Here is a 24,694-nt window from a genome sequence, read left to right as displayed (position 1 = left end):
TCCATAAGCGCGGAGTTTACCACTCTCATTAGTAACACTTTAACCTCTTTACGACCGACCACAACAGATATACTGCGGCGCCGGCAAGCAGCCGCTCCCAGGCGAATCGCCATACATGTACGGTGCTCGCTCTCAGGAGGCTAAGGGGCAAACGTGCGCCGCCAGCGGCTGTTCAGCGGGGAAGCCGATGCACGGGGCAGGCGGCTCCGATTGCCGCCTGACACCCACGATCGTTTCCCGCTGAGAAAGAAGGACGGTCAGCTGTTGTAAACACAGCTGACCGTTCTTCTTCCGGCAATGATAATAGAGCCCATGTGATCCTTCTATATAAGATCACATGTTTCTATAGTAATTTCAGAAGCCACGCCCCCCCCCCCCCACAGTTAGAATCACTCCCCTAGGCTCACATTTAACCCCTTGATCACCCATAATGTTAACCCCTTTCCTGCCAGTGTCATTATCACAGTAACAGTGCATATCTTTAGCATTGATTACTGTAGTAATGTCACTGGTCCCCCCAAGAGTGTCAAAAATGTCAGTCAGGGGTCCGATCTGTCCACCGCAATGTTGCAGTCCCGCAAAAAAATCGCAGATCGCCGACATTACTAGTAAAAAAAACAATAAAAATGACATAAATCTTTCCCGTAGTTAGTAGGCGCGATAACTTTTGCGCAAACCAATCAAAATATGCTTATTGCAGGGTTTTTTTTTACCAAAAATATGTAGCAGAAAACAAATTGGCCTAAAATTTAAAAAAAAATTAGATTTTTACATTTTTCATTTTTTTTGAGAATGTCATATAGCAGAATGTGAAAAATATTGTTTGTTTTTTTTTTTTTCAAAATTGTCGCTCTTTTTTTGTTTATAGCGCAAAAAGTAAAAATCGCACAGGTGATCAAATACCACCAAAGTAAAACTCTATTTGTGGGAAAAAAAAGGGCATCAATTTTATTTGGGTACAGCATACCGCGCAATTGTCCGTTAAAGTAACACAGTGCCAAATCACAAAATAGGGCCTGGCCAGGAAGGGGGTAAAATTTTCCGGTCTTTAAGTGGTTAATGATAAAAGGTGATGCCTTTTTGTGAAAAGTATAGTTATGTATAATAATAACATGCCAGGTATTTATTCATGCTGATTTGTAAAGCTGTTGAAAAGTCAACTTTAACAAAGTAGCACTAATTATTCACGGTTCATTCTAGTGTGTACTTTGAGGGATTGAAAATTGTGCGGTTAATGCACTCAGGTTTCAAGCCAATATGTGCACAGAAAGTTGGCAGTTCGAGTTTAGCTCAGAACTTCTTTAAAAGCAGCCTTGTTACATACTTGAAAAGAAGAAACATAATTACCTCTCCTTTTGCCAAAGTCTGCTGGGAAAGTCTGGGAGTACCAATATTGTTTATCCCCCACAGCTCTCAATGGTTCTTCCTGCTGACCTCCACATCATTACAGGACAGAGTAGTGACAAAAAGGTCTGCAAGAGGAACCACTGAGTGCTGCAGGGAACACAGGAGATTAAGACACCCAAACTAAACAGTGATAAATAATTCCTTATGCCTCAATGATTTTCTTAGCACATATTAAAGAGACAGATCAAAGTGTCTTGAACAAGGCTGTATTTTTGTCACTGAGGCCTGTAGATCACAATCTGTGATATCCAAACCAACAACATCCCTCTGAGCATCACCTCTATTATACAAAGTGTTTTACTGTTTTTGCTGGTCCTAACCTAATATATGGTATATTAGCAGGGTGTAAATTACCTTGAGATAATTGATGATAAAAAAATGTTTTATAGCCAATAACTGTACTGGAAAAAGCTGCCTCTTGCACCTAGAGTCATGGTCGCCAATAGGGGGATAAAGCTGTCTCTCCCATACTGGGTATGGGCACCATCACATCAGCAAGGTGACCTGGGTTCAACTTGAAGCAGGATAGGTCCCACGCAGTGTAATAGAGGGAGGCATACACTGCAAAAGGTGGGCAGGGCGGTGATGTTACAAAAGTGGACTAATCTTTGCTAGGTAAAAACAAATTCTGATAAAACATACCTAGATGCTGATAGGCCTGACAAAGACAAGGCCTGCTCCCCCGCCAGCCTTGTCTTTGTCAGGCTTATCAGCATCTAGGTATGTTCTATCAGAATTTGTTTTTACCAAGGATTAGTCCACTTTTGTAACATCACCGCCTTTGCTGATATTATTATAGAGATACTTACCATCATTTTCTTTTGGCCCCAGTGTGCTGGATGTTTTTACTATAGAGTACAAATCCATCTGTGGTCCTCTTGTATTATCAGCTGTCAGTAGCTGTCCCCTTGTATTATCAGTACTTTAATGCTGATTGCTCAGCCACCCTTGAGTCCCGGCTCACACTCCTGCGATGCAGGAACGCTGTGAATACGCAGCGTGTTCCCGCATCGCATTGACACCCCTGGCAGTTCACACTGCCATATGCGATACGCAGGGGGTGTCAATTAAAAGTTACATCGGTTCGCGTTGCCACAGTAAATATGTGGCGGGGAGTCAGCAACAAGGTTAAAGCATATGCTAGAATGAAACAGCAGAAAGCAAAAGGCCTAAGAAGGATAACTAGGAGAATTCCTATACTGTGTACAATGATACATAAGCCTCAGCTCTCATCACTCTCTTCTGCCCTAATATTAATTAACTATTTTTGGATTTGGAAGAATCATTAGGAGATACAAAAAACTTTCAGTTTCTGGAAAAGGTTCAGAGAGTTTCAGGGATAATTCAGTGTTGGAGGTACACATACATTTAATGGCCAGAAAGTTGTCATAATTATTGCAATCAGGAAATTCCTTGCCCAGTGTGCAGAATACTTTGACATATTAGAAGCCCTCACACCTACTGCTCTTATAGATGTGTAGCGGTCAGAGGAGTAGGGGACCGCAATGCAGAATTCAAGTACGGTACAGCAGACAATGAGGCTGAAGCAACAGAGTATAATGGCCGGAGAATGATGTTAACAGTAATAACAGATTACATAGGTTTACAGCAAAGTTAACTGCAACGTGATACATAAAATGGCGCTCCCGCCAACGCACACACAGAAATACAGGCTACTCTGCTATATGATCCTATCTGATTCCCGCTAACTGGGACACGTTGCTGCAACGCTCTGTCTACAGAAACCTGCTCTATGCCCTGCCACAGGTTAGCACCGGTGCACACTCACAGTTCTGTAGGTACAGCTGCTTTATCTCAGTTTCTGTGATGGTGGATGTAGTCAGGTCTCTGGATCTGTCCCTTGCTGTCTGTAGCTGCAGTCTCTTATGCACTGGTCTGGGTTTCTTTGCAGGTTGTTTATCTTGTTCTGTCACTGGGAGGTCACTGCAGTCTGGCCCCTTGCTCTGTAACTTGCTTGAGGTGCTCAGGGATGTTCTCTCCTCTCTTTCTCTGGTTCTCAGCTGCAGTCCGTAGTACCACAGTTCAGCTCTGTCTCCTCTGGCAAGATCCTGTTGCTCTGTCCCGGAATTATACAGTCTATATGCCCTCTCAAGGCCACAGCATGCAGTCCCTTTCCTCAGCTCAGCACAGCCATAGAGAGATGAACACCACACCGTTTCAGGAACTTCCTGCTCCCTCCTCCTTTCCAGAAAGATCCCTTCACTTAAAGCAACAACAGCAACTGTGGCTTATTCTCATTAACAACAACAGTGACATCTTGTGGCTGAAAGATGCATGACCGTCTGTGGGAATTTCTCAATAGAAGTACAGTGTAATGGAGTTTAGTCATTCAAAGGGGCTGACCCCCTACAGATGTACCCCAGGCTGATCCACCCTTTACCCCAGGTCTAAATTTAGATCATTTTGAGTTTGGTTTTGAGTTTGGGAATACTGCGTATGTCCCTCAAAAGCTAATTATGCTGGAACCTGTGGAGCATATTTGCTCATCTTATCCAATTTTAAGTCAGATGTTGTCTCCAAATGTCAGTGCTCCGGAGTATCATGGACCAATTAGTGCCACACCTCAAGAATTTATGGTTATTTACAGAGTGACCCCTTTTGACGAAAGTTGACATCTACAAGTACCCCAAACCCTAACGGATCAGGATTATTTCCATATACAGGAGGATGTTAATATCCGTCCAGTACTAGAACCTTTAATAAGCAACACAGGGATGGTATTGCACCCTTGTTCCTCGCCTTCCTCAGAGATTGAAGAATTTCTTCTCACTTCTGTTCCTGATACGAGAGCGGAGTTAGTAGGATTGACCACACCCTTTAGGGCAGATGATCATGGGAAAGGTTGGGGTCCCTACGTGAATGCGAAATGGGTGAAAGATTTTTTAACCCACTGTGTTGAACTCTTTAGTAGATAAGTTCTACTATTGCCTTTTGGAGGGGCCCCCAGTTTGGGATATACTGTTGTTAATAAAGCTAACCTTTGTTTCAAGGCCAGTTGCCAGGAATTCAATCAGCATACAGTAGCTAACATTGCTGATGCCTCTAATGCTGATTTCATACAGGTTTGTAAAATAAGGGAATTAATGAAAATCAATGTCTACACAGATTTATAGTTTTCTTTTGCCACTGTTATGGTTTGCCTAATTTTGTTTTCGAATATAGCTTTTAAGGGCACTGTTTAATTTGCATGGGAACTGGAAACTGTGATGTAATTTCTAAATTTACTGTATTAAAAAGTACCTACATTTTTACATTTTGTAGCTCTCCTGAGGAACATGATCAGGTGGACCTCACAATCTTAAGAAACTTGCACTTGCGAATTGATAAACGTTGAACAAAGGTCAAAATCCTAGCTTCAAGTCTTATATTTTGAGTGTCACTCTTGAGTTATGCCTTACTTTTATACGTTGGCATGTCTATTTGAAATGCTTATTGTTAAACTTGCAGATACTGCCTTAGCTATTCTTAAACCACCAGTTTAATATGAGAGGTTTAGATTATTTTCAATGGTTTTTTCTCAGGTATGTGAGGTGTTATTTAGAGGGTTATTTTTTCTGCTAATGTTTTGCATGCTAACAATATAAAGTACTAATCACTCATGTTCAAAGGTTATACATTTACTGTACTGCCTTAATAGTTTTTACATGCTTTCACAGACTGTTATGGCATCTTACCCTTCATGATGGTTTTGAATCCCGTTGGTAAAAAATAATTATTTATTTTATTGTTGGGATTTACAGCCAAAACTCCATCTGATCTGCGTTTATGCCCCTGACAACGAGAATTTTATTTTGGGATTGCCATTGCTCACATTGTTGCCAGTCTTGAGAGAATTTTCATGATGTTGCTTTAGCACTGACTCCTGTGTGGGGACACTGCATGGTATTGTGGTTCTCCTTATTTAATGGGCCCTAAGGTGGTGCATACTTAGGATTTAAGCAATACTTTCACCTCTAATGTTGGCCATTACACAGAAGTTCCATTAGTCCATGATATCACATAGATCTTTCTGAGCTATTATTTTGTGTGTGCCATGCCACATACAGTTTGTATTTTTTAAAGATGTCTTCTGGTTCTATAAAGTTTAAAGTTTATTTGCTTGCTCTGGCCCTGTAAAAAAAAAAAAAAGAGAGAGAGGGAGGGGATAACTCAGCTGGTGTTATGCTTAACCACTTAAGCCCCGGAGCATTTGGCTGCTAAAAGACCAGGGGGTATTTTGCGATTCGGCACTGTGTGAGTTTAACGGACAATTGCGTGGTCGTGCGATGCTGTACCCAAACAAATTTGACGTCCTTTTTTTCCCACAAACAGAGCTTTCTTTTGGTGGTATTTGATCACCTGTGCGATTTTTTGATCATGCGCTACAAACAAAAAAAAGAGCGTCAATTTTGCAAAAATAACAATATTTTTCACATTTTTTATATGAAATCCCCCCCCCCCCAAAAAAAAATGTAAAAATCTAAATTTTTTAACATTTTCGGCCAATTTGTTTTATGCTACATATGTTTGGTAAAAAAAATCGCAAAAAGCGTATTTTGATTGGTTTGCACAAAAGTTATCGCGTTTACTAACAAAGGGAAAGATTTTTGTAATTTTTGTTGTTTTTTTTAATGCGTAATGGCGGCGATCTGCGATTTTTTTGCGGTACTGCGACATTGCGGCGGACAGATCGGACCCCTGACTGACCTTTTTGACACTTTTGGGGTTACCAGTGACATTTCTACAGTAATCAGTGCTATATATATGCACTGTTACTGTAAAATTACACTGGCAGTGAAGGGGTTAACTTTTTTTTGAGAGGGAGGGGCTATGTGTGTCCCTAGGGGCGTGATTCTAACTGTGATTGGCTGTGGCTTCAGATGTATGAACAGTGATCAACGGTTCTACATAGTAGAACTGTATGATCATCATTCATACACCGGGGAGAATGACAGGCGGCTTGTTTACACTAGCGATCGATCGGGTCCGCCGGTCACACGCGCGGGGGGGGGGTCCGTGACCACTCGGGAGCGGGAACGCGCCTCCGGGGCGCGCGCTCGCTCCCTAGACCCTCACAGGCTAGCAACGTAGACCTACGTCACTCTGCCTGTGAGGGGCTGACCGCCGCAGTAAATAGTCGTGCGGCGGTCGGCAAGTGGTTAATGAACTAAAGTATGAAGTGGTAATGACATGGGTTTGTCATACAGTATATTTACACTGCTCAAAAAAAATGAAAGGAACACTTTAAAAACACATCAGATCTCAATGGGGAAAAATATCATGCTGGACATCTATACTGATATGGACTGGGTAATGTGTTAGGAACTAAAGGATGACACATTGTTTGATGGAAATGAAAATTATTAACCTGCAGAGGGCTGAATTCAAAGACACCCCGAAAATCAAAATGAAAAAATGATGCAGCAGGCTAGTCTATTGTGCTGAAATTTCATTGCAGCAACTCAAAATGGTACTCAGTAGTTTTTCTGGCTTCCATGTGCTTGCATGCATACCTGACAATGTCGGGGCATGCTCCTAATGAGACAACAGATGTGTCCTGGGCTATTTCCTCCCAGATCTGGACCAGGGCATCACTAAGCTCCTGAACAGACTAAGGTGCAACCTGGCGGCGTCAGATGGACCGAAACAAAATGTCCCAGAGGTGTTCTATTGATTTTAGGTCAGGCGAGCATGGGGGCCATTCAGGGGTATCAATTCCTTCATCCTCCAGGAACTTGTTGCATGCTCTCGCCACATGAGGTCGGGCATTGTCATGCACCAGGAGGAACCCAGGACCCACTGCACTAGCGTAGGGTCTGATAATGGGTGTAAGGATTTTATCCTGATACCTAATGGCAGTCAGGGTGCCATTGTCTAACATGTAGAGGTCTGTGCGTCCCTCCATCGATATGCCTCCCCAGACAATCATTGACCCACCACAAAACCGGTCATGCTATATGATGTTACAGGCAGCATAACGTTCTCTGCAACTTCTCCAGACCCTTTCACGTCTGTCACATGTGCTCAGGATAAACCTGCTCTGATCTGTGAAAAACACAGGGCGCCAGTGGCGGACCTGCCAATTCTGGTATTCTATGGCAAATGCCAATCGAGCTTCACAGCGCCGGGCAGTGAGCACAGGGCCAACTAGAGAATGATGGCCCCTCAGGCCACTCTCATAAAGTCTGTTTCTGATTGTTTGGTCAGAGACATTCACACTGGTGGCCTGCTGGAGGTCAATTTGTAGGGTTGTGGCAGTGCTCATCCTGTTCCTCCTTGCACAAAGGATCAGATATCGGTCCTGCCGATGGGTTAAGGGCCTTCTACGGCCTTATCCAGCTCTTTTAGAGTAATACTGACATGTATTTTTTAGTTTTCATAGGCAGTTTCTGTAAAGGAATGTAGGTAGCTTCCTCCTGTTGTTATCTGAATTCTGAGATTATTTTTATTTTGCATGACACTTTGCTATTCTGAGAGTTTGTTTCCTGGGTTTATTTTCCTGTTGCATATACATCTGTTTTTTTTTTTTTTTTCAAATTCTTTATTAGGTTAAAAAAGAAAAAAGTACAGAATGCACACTCAGTGGGACTTTGATGTGGTCCAACAAAGACAGAAACATAGCAACAGTAATAATTATGCAATAAGAAAGAGTGTAGTGGAACGTTACACAAAATCAGAATAAGATGGAAATAGCGGAAGCAAAGCAGGTATAACATGGGTTGATCACCATGAGTTCTAGTTCACTCAACAGTTATGATATTGAGGATAACAAGATATAACCCAGAGTGTGGGTATGAATAGCAAAATATATGATTTATTTTCAAATTTTCAAAATACTCCCTCAAAGGAAACAGTTGGGAGTGGGGAAGGAGGGGAGGGAAGGTGAGGGAAAAGGGGGGAGGGAAGGGGGGGGGGGGAGAGACAGAGTGGACAAGTACCAGGAGATTTGCCTAAGCGTCTGCCCAGGAAGGGGGACAAATCCAGTGAAGTCAGGGGATCAGGGAGCCAGCTCACACAGAGAGTTACAGTAAAGGTTGTGTTGAGAACCCTGAAGAATAGGGACAAAAGGGGGTACCAGGAAGGGCCTTGAAGAGTGTTCTGCATTACTGTACAGCTCATTAAATTTGACTTCACTGCAGTAACAAGGTGAAATAGCGGCCTTGCCGCACTCAGCTATATCTAGACATTTCAACAAATTGTGCATAGTTATTCAAGTTGAAGTATCACACTCATGCCTTCTCCTATTCAAGTTGTCAATAAAACCACAAAAAAACAAACCCCCTGGACTGTTTCCTGACTAAGCCAAGCACTTAAAAATGCTAAACTGTCGTGTTGTTGCTATGGGTAACCCAGGGGAATCCATAACCAGCAGCTCCCATGGGAGTAGTGCTACAATAGTATAATAACTGTGGGTAAATTCCAACCCATATAAATCTCAATTAGGTGAAAGTAGATGCCTGTGTGAGCCATGTGAAGGTGATATCCCCATTATCCTTCAAGTGAAATGGAGCAGGCATGATAACGTCATTGCACTGTTGTTACCCAGCCTTTACAGGTGAGTAATTCTACACAAGAGGTAGTGGTAAGTAAATGTTTACTATTGCATTAATATTATCAATAGCTTAAGGATCCTTATTCCATTTCACTGGTAGTTATAAATCCTTTATATACAAAAAAAAACCCTAGCCAAAACGTTTGGCACTGGTACCTTGTATACTTTCTAAACACATCAATATCAATTTCTGACAATCAACTTTTCTAGTGAAGGGCTTGTCCAATTGATAACCCTTATATAAGTAGATGTTGAAGACTTCTGCAGGCAAGAAGTCAAGATGAGCCATCACTTTGGTTTCGTGCTGCTCCTTTGCTGTGGATGGAGTCTGTCTCATGCAGCCGATGCAAGTGAGTATAACTAGCAAAATATGCCCATACATTGAACAGGGTGAATGTTGGTGATGGTGGTGGGAAGGGGGGGGTTGCTCTGCTATGATAATCAGATGGGGTGTGCAATGATATGTAGGCACAGTGGTGAGAGGCGCACAGAAGGGGGATGTAGGCACAGTTGTGAGATGGAGTGTACAAGGGGGTGTAAGCACAGTGGTAGAGGATAAGAAGGGGTGTGCAAGCACAGTGGCGAGAAGGAATGTGCAAGCAGAGTGGTGACATGGGATATACAGAGTAGTGCAGGCATGGTGGTGAGAGGGAGTGTGCAGGCACAGTGGTCCGAAGGGATGTGCATGCAGAATGGTGACATGGGGTTTACAGGGGAGTGCAGGCATGGTGGTAAGAGGAAGTGTGCAGTCACAGTGGTGACATGGGATTTGCAGGGCGATGCAGTTGAGGGGGTGAGAGGTAGTGTGCAGGCATGGTGGTGACATGAAGTACACAGGGGAAATGCAGACATGGTGATGTGAGGGTTCTAATAAGTATTGAGCCTTACCCAGAAAAAATTGAGCTAGGAAGCTCAACTGTAACTGCCACACTATTTTACATATTCCCCCAGGAAGTCAAGGCAATTGGGACATCTGTCCTGCAGCTTCTTAAGTCCCTGCAAATAAAATTCTTCCGACTGCTGGTGTAACCACTCATTTGTAGCATTAGTTGCCCCAGGAACACTCCAATATCGTTGTCCCTTTTTTGAGATTGGGGAACAGATGATAGTCAGAAGGAGCCAGGTCGGGTGAATAGGGTGGATTGGGCATCACTTAAAAGCCTAAGGAGGAGGGTTTTGCCATTGTTTCACCTGCAGTGTGTGATGAGGCCTTTACAGAGCTTTACTCGAAGTGTTAACTTGATATTTTGCCTCAAATTCATCAATAAAGCACAGTAATATGTTGCTTTGATGGTTGAACCCTTTTGGAGGTAGTCCACCAGCAAAACTCCCTTCCAATCCCAAAAAACTGTTGCCATTTTCTTCTGCACTGACCTTTGCACACAGAACTTTTTTGGCCTTGACGAACCACTGTGCCTCCATTCTTTAGACTGATCCTTTGTCTCAGGGTCATAACAGTAGATCCATGTCTCATCATTACCAGTTACTAGTTTGTCCAGGAAATCTGACTAATTTTTTGCAAAATGTTCCACAACAGCCACCGATGTCTACACATGTTTCCTCTTTTGTTCGGTTGTCAAAAGATTTGGGATCCACTTTGCTGCAAGCTTTCTCATTTCCAAGTCGTTGTGGATACTGGCACAAACTCTCTCATGGGATATTCCCAGATATGTAGCAATACTTTTGGCTGATATTCAGCGGTCCTCCATGATCATGTCATGGATGGCTTTCACATTTGCAGGCACTGAGACAGAAACAGGCCTTCCACCGAGTTTCTTACTTTTAACGCCAAAATGGCCAGTTTAACTGTTGCATATGAAGGGCCACTGTCACTTAAAGTTTGTGATATTTCATCATGGATATGCTTCACACCTTTGCCTTGGAGAAACAGGAACTTGATTATGGTCCTATGCTCTTCCACATTCAATTTTTTTGGAGGTGCTGCCATGTTCAGTTTGGACCTAAAAAGGAATATTAGTTAAATCATAGGTAGTTGATTTTTGCACCATTGAATATAGACATATTGGCCAGTATATTCTGCAATTTACAGTTTCCTAGCTCAATTTTCTCTGGGTAAGGCCCAATACTTATCAGCACCCCCTTGTGACATGAGGTATGAAGGGAAAGGAAGAAAGGTGCAGGTATTGTGGCCGCCACACCTAAAAAAACTTTAGAAAATCAGTGGGCCTGAAAATGGGCATAGGACAGAGGGTGGAATAAGGTGGCAGAGTAGTTGGGAGGATAGTAGGGCTGGCATAGTGGTCCATGCTAGAACATATTTAGTGGCTTTCGTAAAAATAGTGCTGATAGCTGTGGCACACCACAACAAACTGAAGAATTTATTAAAGCAAAGCTTCATCCAAAAGGGTAAGTTCCGCTTTAAGGCCTCATCCCCCACTCCTCTTTAAGAAATTACAATTTTTGGGGAAAGGAGAAGGGAGAGCGGTACCTGGTTTTGACAGGTACCCTTTCCCACTTCTAACCGGATTGCCTATATGATCTGAGCGAAAGTTCTCCTCCCCTCTTCATCCTGCAGTCTTCTCGGACACACCACAGGTCCCAGAGGACTGCGGGACCATTCACAACGGGTAGCGTGGCTCACGCATATGAAGTGGGCACCCGGATGTGAAGCCGCAAGCTGTCACAGCTGGGTGTCCACAGTTAAGATGCCGATGCTGGGGACCAAAGAGGGATGGAGAAAACGGCTCTGGTGAGACACTCACCTGACCCTTTTATTCAAAGTCAGCACCTACAGCTTTGGTAGCTGCTAACTTAAAATTTGTACAAATATGACTGAAGCTCTTCTTTAACCACTTGCCTACCGGGCACTTTTACCTCCTTCCCGCCCAGGCCAATTTTCACATTTCAGCACTGTTACACTTTGAATGACAATTGCGCAGTCATGTAACACTGTACCCAAACAACATTTTTATCATTTTTTCAGAGCTTTCTTTTGGTGGTATTTAGTTACCACTGTCTTTTTTTTTTTAATTTTTTTGCTAAACGAAAAAAGAACAATCAGTGTCGATCAGTGCAGCTTAACAGTATCAGTGCAGCCTCATCAGTGCCTCCTCATCAGTGCCCGTCAGTACAGCTTATCAGTGCTCATCAGTGCAGCTTCATCAGTGAACATCAGTGCAGCCTCATCAGTACCCATTAGTGCAGCCTCATCAGTGCCCATCAGTGCAGCTTCATCAGGGAACATCAGTGCAGCCTCATCAGTACCCATTAGTGCAGCCTCATCAGTGCCCATCAGTGCAGCCTCATCAGCGCACATCAGTGAAGAAGAAAAAATACTTATTTGCAAAAAACAGAAACAAGTTTTGTTTTTTTTTTTGTTTTTTTTCCAAATGTTCAGTCTTGTTTAGTTTTATTATCAAAAAATAAAAAACCCAGTGGTGAATACATACCACAAAAAGACATTTCTATCTGTCTAAAAAAAATGATAACAATTTAATTTGGTTACAGCATTGTATGAATTGTCATTGAAAGTGTGAACACACATGAAAGCTGAAAACTGGCCTGGGCATAAAGGGGGTAAAAGTGCCTGGTATTAAAGTGGCTAAGCTTGCTCCAGCAGGGTGTGATAGACGGGTATCATTCTGTTCTATCGGTGTTTTATAGTCTTTCCAATCAGTGGGTCTGGGGAACCTGGTTATGCATGGTGGGAGAATTATTACATATCTGAGACACTTCCTGCTCTTTCTTGTCCTTCCTGGGCTTTTGTGATGGTTCCAACTTAGAACTTTATTCTCTCCTAGGCTCTGGGCCTAGCTACAGTATGTAAGGTAGCAGGAATCAAGAGGCCCTGGGAGCTTTTTAAACTTTATGTGTAGTCAGGTGAATAAAAATTGCAAACAAGCTCAATAGCTCTGGGGGGGGGGGGGGTGGCACCCACACAGCAAGGTTCCTTTTTAGAAAGAAGCATTGAACCAAAACTGGAAGAAAGAGTATAATATATTCATATGTGTTGGAAAATTGTTGGTCATATAAAAAAGGCAATCCATTTTGGGGGAAACACCATCTCCCCTTCATCAGTGCGGCGATCATCATGAGATGAGGAGAGTTCAAAATTGATCTTGGACCCTCTTTTTCGATTTTGGTGGGAAGTTATACACACAAACCTTTCTATGTTTGCCTGCCTTGGAAGATAAGGCTTGAGATATCCCTAGAACCTCAATTGCCAAGGCACCAGAGATCTACAGGAGTCCAGACAGAGCAGTCTGTAATTGTGAAAAAAAGATCTAGAAGAGATGATGGCCTAGTTGAAAGTTTGAGATCCATTGTATTTTGGGGTTATCCTTATCCAGACATCACTCTTCTTCTTTATTACCATGTGAAATAAACTTGTTCTATATTTTCAAATTTATTACAGTGAATGACCCCCATGATTCTGAGCAAACAACCACACCTGAAATGCCAAGTAAGTGAATCTGGTACATTTCTTATGTACTGTAACTAAATATTATCAATATTTATGTGGAAGTACTGAATGTCAGCTTAACTAGGCCCTCATTTTCTTCATGGTATGTGTAACTGGGTACATGAAAGGAGTGTGGGCTTTGTCTACATGGCTTTTGCTAAAAGGTGCTCTCCTTTACCATCTCAGAATATCAGGAGGTATGGTCTCTGGGTAAAGGCAGGGTTTTGAAGAGTCACTACAAATACATTAAAGGGAGCTTTCATCAAAGCTATCTATAAGGTTCACAGAAATGTATAGTTTAGTTTTTTTACTCATATAGCACTAACATACTCCAACCATTCATATCTCCTGTCAGGGGGGTAGCCACATCGGTTGCAGGGGTCGCAATTGCGATCTGGTCCCATGCTTTAGGGAACTATTGCAGCTCTTCTGCACACCTGGATAGAAGGGGCGGCGGGGCGGCATATACAGGGACGGATCCCCTCCATTTTACTCCTGCAGTCACTAAAAGCCTGCTCCTTCTCCTCTCCCTCCCGCAGGCATTCAGCCGATGCAGGAGGAAAATAGAGGGGATTGGTTCCTCTACATGATATTCCCTCGTATTCAACTTACTCTTCTTTCTGCTGCCTCCTGGCCCCTGTGCGCTCCCCTGCCACCCCCCCATCTTCACCACAGCTCTCCTGCTGGGGGATGTGTCAGGATGGGAGGGGACAATAAATATGTTATTTACCAGCCCATATTTTTTTTCTAAATAGACAGAGTCAGTGATTGGAACTTGTGAACTGTGTTAACTATGCTTTAGTTTGAGTTGTTCCTGTTTATTCAATCTGCACAGCTGAGGATGCAGAAAAGGAGATTGAGAACTGTGTTTTTGTTCTACTTTCTTTGTTTATACCCCCGATATGTCACCAAAGCTCCCCAACGGGGCTCAAAAATAAAAATGAAAAAATAAAATAAATACATAAAATAAAATGGTAATAAAATAAATTTAAAAAAAATGACAAAAACAAAAAACAACTGACACTAGTGGGAGAACTACCAGGGTCGCAAAGGTTGCCCTTTGTGACCAGGCCCTAGCTTTCCACTACCGGGCTCAGAAGGAAGGGCCCTGGCCAGAGATCAGGGGGGCCCTTCATGGTTTCTTATGCCAGGGCCCTGAAAGTTCCAGTTATGCCTCTGTCTCCCATCCCTGAAAGAGTTTGCTATCTAATGTGTTCACAAAAATACAAAAATACATACACATATTAGACCAGTTGTTTATTAGAAACAGTTTAATCTCTTGTTTAAATCTCCCAGTGGCCATTTATGGATATGAATGACAGGAGGTAGAAGCGAAATTTCCTAACCATGTGACCGGTGAGACTGGGGGGTGTCTGCGACAGCTTGCTCAGTGTGCTGGGAGCGCCACATATGCGTTTTGGAAGTCGGCAAGAGGTTAAACAACCAGTATATTTTAAACTGTGGGAGGCAGTCAAAGCACCCAAACGAAACCCTAATAAATAGAATGAGAATTCCAAAACTCCATATTCTCCGATGCTTTAGTCGACTATAATGTAATGGAGATTTTAGTCAACTAAAATACGACCAAAATTAAAACAATTCAGATGACTAAAACATGACTAAATCTATAATGGCATTTTAGTCAAAAGTCTAAAACTAAAACCAAATCGAAATTTGACATCAAGATTAACATTGTCCCCCCCCCCCATACCGCCTCACCTACCCCCCCCCCCCATTACGCCTTACCTATCCCCCATACCACCTCACCTTCTTTCTTCCAGATAAAGCACCTCCCTCCATGCCTTCCTAATCACTGTGCCTCCCTGTCATCCACCCAACCACCCCATGTTACAGCAACTTCCACCCCACCTCACCCTCATTTCACCTCTCTCTCCTACCCATCTAAACCTTCCTCCCCAGTCAAAGCACCTTACACATGCCTCATTCCACCCTGCTTGTTACACTGAAAATGTATTAGTCTGCTGACCAATTTGGAAACAATGCACTCCCTATGTGGTTGGTAATCTTTCATTTGTTCTTAAAGTGGTAATCCTGCCTAGTCATAACTATTATCAAAAATGTTCCCCCCACTTACACTTACTGCTGACACCTGAACTCTGCATTTCTTACTACTGACCCCTGAACTCTGTGTGCCTTTAGGTCACGGTCAATATTCAACACAATGAGAACCACACCCAGTGCGTGCTGCGTGCCACACTTTTTTTTCCAGGCTGGAGACGTATGATTTTGTACACAGGCCCACTGCTTTCAGAAAACTTTCCTGTAGCCAACCTTACTGAGCTTTGCAAGAGGCAATATCTTGTGTCGCTCTTGCAGTTTTAGAGCTGAACCCCCCCTTTAGGGAAAAAAATTATCTACAGCCTTGGTCAGTTGACTTTCAATGGGTCCAGCTGTCAGAGTGGGCAGGCAACAGTGTGTGAAGTGGGCAGGTTATTCCCAGGGAGGGCATGTCTTGCCTGGGGAGGAAGAGCAGGGCCAGGCTCAGCAGAGCGGTGGAGCGGACAGGGAGGAGGATTGGTTGGCGCCCTGGAAATGGAAGGAAAACATGCCCCATCTTCAGACAGGAAGTTATCCACAACTATGCTGACATTAGCTTCTTTTTCAACATCTGCATACTCATTGGGCTCATGTTTGATGTAGGGCCGCCGAAATTCCATGCACCCCCCCCCCCCCCAGGCTGCATGAGGTTCCCCCCACAGCACAATGTGGTATGTGTGCAGCTTCCCTCTGCAGTTCCGGCTCCAGAGCCCCCAACCACCCCCCCCACCGCTTTTGAGCAGCATCGGCCAGCCTGAGTGTCAGCTCTTCTGCCTCTACTCACACATTGCTGACCTGGCACATCTGATATACAGTATATATATATATATATATATATATATATATATATATATATATATATATATATATATATAAATTTTTATTTTTTTTTTACTATATAAAGTGTGATATATATATACTATATACTGTCAAAAAAAAGTATAGGGACACCTGCCTTTCCACACACATGAACTTTAATGACATCCCAATCTTAGTCTATAGGGTTTAGTAGTGAGTTGGCCCACCCTTTACAGCTATAACAGCTTCAACTCTTCAGGTAGGTGGTCCACAAGGTTTAGGAGTGTCTATGGGAATGTTTGATCATTCTTCCAGAAGGGCATTTGTGAGGTCAGGCACTGATGTTGGACAAGAAGGCCTGGCTCGCAATATCTGCTCTAATTCATCCCAAAGGTGTTCTATCCGGTTGAGGTCAGGACTATGTGCAGGCCAGTCAAGTTCCTCCATCCCAAACTCGCTCATCCAGATCTTCATTGACCTTGCTTTGTGTGTTGTCCAAATCATTTGGTGAATAGGGGATTGAGGTGTGGGGCTGTTTCTCAGGGGTTGGGCTTGGCCCCTTAGTTCCAGTGAAGGGAAAACTTAAGGCGTCAACATACCAAGACATTTTGGAAAATGTCATGCTCTTAACTTTGTGGGAACAGTTAAGGGATGGCCCCTTCCTGTTCCAACATGACTGCGCACCAGTGCACAAAGCAAGGTCCATAAGGACATGGATGAGGTGGAGGAACTTGGCTAACCTGCACAAAGTCCTGACCTCAGCCCGACAGAATACCTTTGGGAAGAATCGGAAGAGCAGAGACTGCGAGCCAGGCCTTCTTGTTCACATCAGTGCCTGACCTCACAAATGTGCTTCTGGAAAAATGGTCAAACATTCCCATAGACACACTCCTATACCTTGTGGACAGCCTTCCCAAAACAGTTGAAGCTGTTATAGCTGCAAAGAGTGAGCCAACTTAACATTGAACCCTACTGACTAAGACTGGGATGCCATTAAATTTCATGTATATATATATATATATATATATATATATATATATATATATATATATATACCATCTTGTAAAGTTGGGCACACTGCCAGACTAGACATGGGATGGAGCAGATGGGACTGAAGGAAGAGGAAGATGTGACTGGAGGAAGAAATAAGGTAGAGGAGATGGGACTGGAGGAGGAGGACATGGGATGTAGGAGATGGGACTGGAGAAGGTGGACATGGGATAGAGGAGATGGGCCTAGAGAAGGTGGACATGAGATAGAGGAGATGGGACTGGAGGAAGACATAGGATGGAGGAGATTGGGCTGGAGTAGGAGGACATGGGATGGAGGAGATGGGACTGGAGGAGGAGGACATGTGATTGAGGAGATGGGACAGCAGGAGGAGGAGGATGTGAGATGGCGGAGATTAGAATGGAGGAGGAAGAGGACATGGGATAGAGGAGGAGGACATGGGATGGAGGAGATGGAACTGGAGGAGTAAGAGGCCATGGGATGGAGGAGGAGAAGGACATGGGGTGATAGAGATGGGACTGGAGGAGGAGGAGGAGGAGGAGAAGGAGGAGAGGACATGGGATGGAGGAGATGGGACTGGAGAAGGAGGAGAAAATGGGATGAAGGATATATTAGGTTGTAAGAGTGTTAAAATAAAAATGGGTGCACTGAAGGACTCATGGGATGGCCAGTGGGCAGATTCAGTGGGATGGCCAGTATGTTGGCCCTGGGGAATATTGGTGGTCAGGCCCAGGGGAGCCCAGGCCTAAAGCTGCCCTGGGAGTAGGCAAATGTGAGAAACCATTGCCAAGTTTTTATTGCTGTCAGCATCTCTGCTGGGGAGGTTATGCCTCTTTTTCTTTCATACTGACACCAGGGGGTGACAGGGTGTCACCAAAACCGGAAGTGAGTGCAATTCTCTTCATCAGACAAAAAAAACTGGCAAGGGTGCTGACCCTTTTTCACCTCTATCCAAAACTGAACAAAAAGAGTTGGGCTTTTCATATATGTTTACATGTTTAACATGTTTGTAATGTGAGTGTTCCCACGCTCTGTGCGAAGTAAGGGTTACATTTCTAATTAGACTGCTGCCAGGTGAAAGGTGTGGTGTCCTTTGAATATTAGTAGTGTGAGATCCCAGGGCTGTCTGTGCTCTACTCAATATGTGTTATAACCAAACAATCCAAGAAAAACTCAAGATATAACTATATGCCGGTCAGCCTAACATCAGTAGTCTGCAAAATTTTGGAGGGGATGATAAGGGACCACATACAAGACTTTAGTAATGAAAACGGTATTATAAGTAGTAATCAGCATGGATTCATAAAAAATCGTTCATGCCAAACCAATCTATTAACCTTCTACGATGAAGTGAGCTGCCACTTAGATAAAGGTAAGCCTGTGGATGTGGTGTATCTGGACTTTGCAAAGGCCTTTGACACCATTCCCCACAAACGCTTACTGTACAAACTAAGGAAGATAGGTATGGACCATAAGGTGAGTACCTGGATAGAGAACTGGCTCCAGGGGAGAGTACAGAGGGTGGTGATTAATGGGGAGTACTCGGATTGGGTGGGTGTGGAAAGTGGGGTCCCCCAGGGTTCTGTCCTGGGACCAATCCTGTTTAATTTATTCATAAATGATCTAGAGGAGGGGATATCTAGTACAATCTCAGTATTTGCAGATGATACTAAATTAGGCATGCCAATATCTTCTATGCAGGATGTGGAAATCTTGCAAGCAGACCTGAACAAAATAACGGGGTGGGCAACTACATGGCAGATGAGATTTAATGTAGAAAAATGTAAAGTAATGCACTTGGGGGCCAGAAACCAGAAAGCAAGCTACTCACTAGGGGGGGAACCTCTGGGTGAGTCTAGGATGGAAAGGGACCTGGGGGTACTGGTAGACAACAGGCTTGGCAGTGGCATGCAATGCCAAGCCGCCGCAAGCAAAGCCAACAGAATACTGGGTTGTATAAAAAAGGGAATTCACTCCAGAAATAAAGAGATTATTCTTCCACTCTACAAGACTCTGGTCCAGCCACATCTGGAGTATGCTGTCCAGTTCTGGGCACCGGTCCTCAGGAAGGATGTGCTGGAACTGGAGAAAGTCCAGAGAAGGGCAACAAAAATAATTAGGGGAATGGAGGACATCAGCTATGAGGAAAGACTACAAGCACTGAACTTATTCTCTCTGGAGAAGAGACGATTGAGGGGGGATATGATATCAATGTACAAATACTGTACTGGCGACCCTAGCATAAGGAACAAACTATTCAGAGAAAGGAGATACAATAAGACACGTGGCCACTCACTAAAACTTGAGGAAAGGCGGTTTAACCTTAAAGTGCGTAAGGGGTTCTTCACTGTAAGAGCGGTAAGGATGTGGAATTCTCTTCCACAAGCAGTCGTATCAGCGGGGAGCATTGATAGTTTCAAAAAACTATTGGATGGACACCTTAAAGACCACAACATACAGGGGTATACAATGTACGGTTAAAAGCAAACACACACACACATCATAGGTTGAACTGGATGGACTTGTGTCTTTTTTCAGCCTCACTAACTATGTAACTATGTAACTATATACACTGCTCAAAAGAAATATATACACTGCTCAAAAAAATGAAAGGAACACTTGGAAAACACATCAGATCTCAATGGGGAAAAATATCACGCTGGATATCTATACTGATATGGACAGAGTAATGTGTTAGGATGAAAGGATGCCACATCGTTTGATGAAAATGAAAATTATCAACCCACAGAGGGCTGAGTTTGAAGACACCCCGAAAATCAAAAATGATCAAAAAGTGAAAAAATTATGCTGCTGGCTAGACTATTTTGCTGAAATTTCATTGCAGCAACTCAAAATAATTTGAATAATAAATGTAAATATGAAATCACGAAGGCTAAAATCGACTTTGAGAGGCATATAGCAGAGGAAAGTAAAAGGAACCCTAAAAAAATCTTTAAATATATCAATAGCAAAAAAACGAGGTCAGAGCATGTTACGCACATAATTAACGATGATGGGAGGATGGTTACAGAGGACACAGAGAAGACAACTGTGCTTAATGCTTTCTTCTCTTCAGTCTTTACACAGGAAAAGGAGGGGTATACTGACCATGACTGTATGGTTAGCAGTACTTCACAGGACATGCCACTATGGCTAACAGAAGGTGAAATTAATGAAAAGGCTTGATAACATTAACACAAATAAATAACCAGGACTAGATGGCGTGCATCCGAGAGTACTCAAAGTGGTCAGTAAGGTTATATCTAGACCACTATTCCTGATCTTTGCAGATAGTATTTTGACAGGAACTTACCAGGAGACTGGAGGAAAGCTAACGTGATACCAATATTCAAAAAGGGCAGGGACATATCCCGGGCAATTATAGGCCGGTCAGCCTGACATCAATAGTATGTAAATTACTGGAAGGGATTATAAGGGACTATATCCATGAATTTGCTAAAGTCGACAGTATCATCAGCAGTAATCAGCATGGGTTTTCAAAAGGACGTTCTTATCAGACCAATCTGTTAACATTCTACGAGGAGGTGAGCTGTGAGATAGATAGGGGGAGACCTGTGGATGTGGTGTATCTGGATTTTGCTAAGGCATTCGATACAGTCCCCCACAAATGCTTAATTTACAAAAAATGGTCTGCAGGCATAGATCACAAGGTTTGCTCTTGGATAGAAAACTGGTGCCCAAAGGGTGGTAATAAATAACGCGTACTGGAGAAAGACTGGACTGGAGTGGTAAGTGGGGTCCCCTAAGGCTCAGTTCTGGGACCAATTTTGTTCAATTTATTCATAAACACCATTGAGGATGGGATGACTAGCTCAATCTCAGTTTTTGCATATGACACAAAATTAAGCAGGACAACAACTTCACATCATGATGCAGATGGGGATTGGAGGACCTAAATTATGAGGAGCGTTTAAAAGTGCTTGATTTATTCTCCCTAGAGAAGAGACGCCTGAGAGGGGACATGATAGCAATTTACAAATACCTCAATGGTGATCTCAGCATAGAAAAAAAACTATGCAGTCGCAAGGAATGTAAGAGGACACGAGGCCATACAATGTGACTAGAGGAGAAGCAATTTAACCTCAGGCTATGCAAGGGTTTTTTTACAGTAAGTTCAATAAGATTGTGGAACTCTCTTCCACAAACTGCGGGCAGTATGGCTACTTTTAAAATACTCTTGGACATACATCTCTAAGATCAAAACATTCGTCCACACACATCTACACAGGTTGAACTGGATGGACTTTTGTCTTTATTCAACCTCAACTACTATGTAACTATGTAGAATGGTACTCAGTAGTTTGTATGGCCCCCATGTGCTTGTATGCATGCCTGACAACATTGGGACATGCTCCTAATGAGACGAAGGATAGTGTCCTGGGTTATTTTGTCCCAGATCTGGACCAGGGCATGACTGAGCTCCTGAACAGACTGAGTTGCAACCTGACGGTGTTGGATGGACCGAAACATAATGTCCCAGAGGTGTTCTATTGGATTTAGGTCCGATGAGGATGGGGGCCATTCAGTGTTATCAAATCCTTTATCCTGCATACTCTCGCAACATGAGGTTGGGCTTTGTCGTGCACCAAGAGGAACCCAGGACTCACAGCAGCAGCTGGATGTGGATGTGACAATGGGTCCAAGGATTTCATCAGGATACCTAATGGCAGTCAGCGTGCCGTTGTCTAGCCTGTAGAGGTCTGTGCGTCCCTCCATGGATATGTCTCCCCAGACCATCACTGACCCACCACCAAACTGGTCATGCTGATCGATGTTACAGGCAGCATAACATCTCCATGGCTTCTCCAGATCCTCTTACATTTATTACATGTGCTCAGGGTAAACCTGCTCTCATCTGTGAAAAGCACAGGGTGCCAATGGCAGACCTGCCAATTCTGGTGTTAAATGGCAAATGTCAATCGAGCTGCGCAGTGCCTGGCAGTGAGCACAGGGCCCACTAAAGGACGTCGAGGGCCCTCAGGCCACCCTCATGAAGTCTGTTTATGATTGTTTGGTCAGAGACATTCACACCAGTGGCCTGCCGGAGTTCATTTTGTAGGGCTCTGGCAGTGCTCATCCTGTTCCTCCTTTCACAAAGGAGCAGATACCGGTCCTGCTGATGGTTTAAGGACCTTCTACAGCCCTGTTCAGCTCTCCTAGAGTAACTGCCTGTCTCCTGGAATCTCCTCCATGTTCTTGAGACTGTGCTGAGGGACACAGCAAACTTCCTGGCAATGGCATGTATTGATGTGCCCTCTTGAAAGGAGTTGCACTGCCTGTGCAACCTCTATAGGGTCCAGGTATCGCCTCATGCTACCAGTAGTGACACTGACCCTAGCCACATGGAAAAACTAGTGAAAACAGTAAGAAAAAATGAGTAGGGAAAAAATGTCAGTGCTCTACCAGTAAAACCATTCCTGTTTTGGAGGTTGTCTCATTGTTGCCCATCTAGTGCACCTGTTGTTAATTTTCTTAACACCAAAGCATTTGAAACTGATACCAAACCCCCTCTGCTACTTAACTGACCAGATCAATATCTGATGCTATACTCTGATTAAAAAGTGCTTTCATTTTTTTTTGAGCAGTGTATAAGTGTAAACATCCAATTCTATGAAATTTTGGGTGATGGTGTATATCCCCAACTTTGCCTGCTATGGGTATGGTTTCATATATGAAAAACTCTTGAACAGTGCTTATAATACATCCATAAACAAATAAATCACAATAGTATGAATAAAAATAACTTCATAAATTCATAAAGTGATGTGTATCTTCTGTGCCATGTTATGTTTAAAAGTGCAATCCGTGCAATAATGACAATGGTGAAGGTGCTGTGCTCCCCTTCCTCTTGTGCCTTCACTCACCAACTCCCTTAAAGAATATTGCCTGTACTAAGAATCCTAGGGGTCAGATGGTTTCTCAGCTGTTCCTTGTATCTCCCCAGGTTGTAGGTTATCATAGGAGAAAGATTAAAAGACCATGGCATTATACCATTTTAAATTTAAAAAGCTTTTATTAATATAAAATGCGCACTCACAAAATTTATTCTTGTTAAAAGCATGAAAAATATACCACAATGGCCGTGGTTTGCATTTGCATTCAAATATCAGGAATTGATTTCACCGGAAGTCCCGTCACCTAATACATTTCGCTCCACCCTGGAAGCGTCATCAGAGGTTGGAGTTTCCGGTGGTGTGTAGATATTTATATTGTGATGGACACTCCCAGCACTCCCACCACTGCTACCGCTACACCTTATCCTAACTTCCGCCTACCCCCTACATGACTACTAGGCCTGCACGATATTGGAAATAAAATATATTGCGATATTTTTTTTAAACGATATATATTGCGATATTGAGAATGGATGGAAATCATGAAGTATTGCAGCAGGGCATGCAGGCAGCAGCACAGCCTTCTGATTGTAATTGCAGATACAGGGCAGGCCAGGGTTAATAATGGTATACTGATACTCTCTCAGTGACAGTCAGTGTGGGTGGCAGGTGTAATGTGCAATGTAAACTTCTGTGGCATCCTTTGCCAGATTTGCAGACGCAAAATCTCTGCACTGCCATGGATCATCATCTGCTCACCTACTTCCTCTCTATGTGACATCCCCATAGACTTTCCTGGTGTCAGGTACCTCCGTTCTAAGAACGGAGGACCAAACGTGTTGGGGGGGGGGGGGAGCAGAGGATAAACAGTGGGCAGGGTTGCAATTTAGCAGCTGTGTATTTGATGTATGATGTAGCTGAAGGAAGTGGAAATCATTACACTAGCCACTCCCAACACTTTAATTTAAAACTATATAGTAATCCTCCAACCTGCAACCCCAGCCAAACTTTTTTTATTTTGTAGGATTTGGGTAGGGTATGGAAAGATTGAAATCCTCTGTTGGGCTTTGAAATGGTTTGTCCCAATTGTGGAGATTTTCTCACACTTTTTGTCCAAGTGACCACCAAGCCAATAAAGGGTTTCCAAAAATAAAATGCAAATAAGTTACCTCTAATGCTTGGTATCCTTTTGCCTACAGTGCTGTTCTGTACTGTACCAAGGAATTTCATTCATGCAGCATATTTCTCACAATGCTTTTCTCCCAGTGGTGTGACAATAGTACAGTGCAGGGATTGTGTTGCTCATTCTTTCTTTCCTTAGCCCTTGTCCATTCATGAAAAGCCTTGCATTTGATAAGAATGGGCAGAAGAAAAGAAGGTGCAGATATGACAGGATTCCCCCTTGTCTTATTTACAGAATGGCTTTTTGGGTTTTTGTTTTATTAGAAAAATGTGTAAACTGATAAACATGAAATGCAAGGACAAATGCTTGTATAAAGTTGTATGCAATCGAATACACTTACGGCAGCAGTAGCCGGAAAAAAAAAAAAAAAAAATCAGGTAATACAGGTGTATCGAAAGACCAGTGTT

General features: G+C 43.2%; 1 protein-coding gene across 1 annotated transcript in view; it reads left to right on the top strand.

The window, feature by feature from the left end:
* The first annotated feature begins 9,215 nt into the window (after positions 1-9,215).
* The window catches only part of LOC309561759 (uncharacterized protein), a 43,766-nt gene continuing 28,287 nt past the window's right edge, over positions 9,216-24,694 (top strand). The window contains exons 1-2 of the mRNA XM_082265770.1: positions 9,216-9,309; positions 13,335-13,382. Of these exons, the coding sequence (XP_082121896.1) occupies positions 9,240-9,309; positions 13,335-13,382 (118 nt within the window). The 5' untranslated portion in view covers positions 9,216-9,239. The remainder of the gene's footprint in view (positions 9,310-13,334; positions 13,383-24,694) is intronic.

This window comes from Pelophylax lessonae (assembly GCF_965119305.1).
Source record: "Pelophylax lessonae genome assembly, chromosome: 8".
NCBI lineage: Eukaryota > Metazoa > Chordata > Amphibia > Anura > Ranidae > Pelophylax > Pelophylax lessonae.
This window is presented reverse-complemented; position numbering and strand designations above follow the sequence as displayed.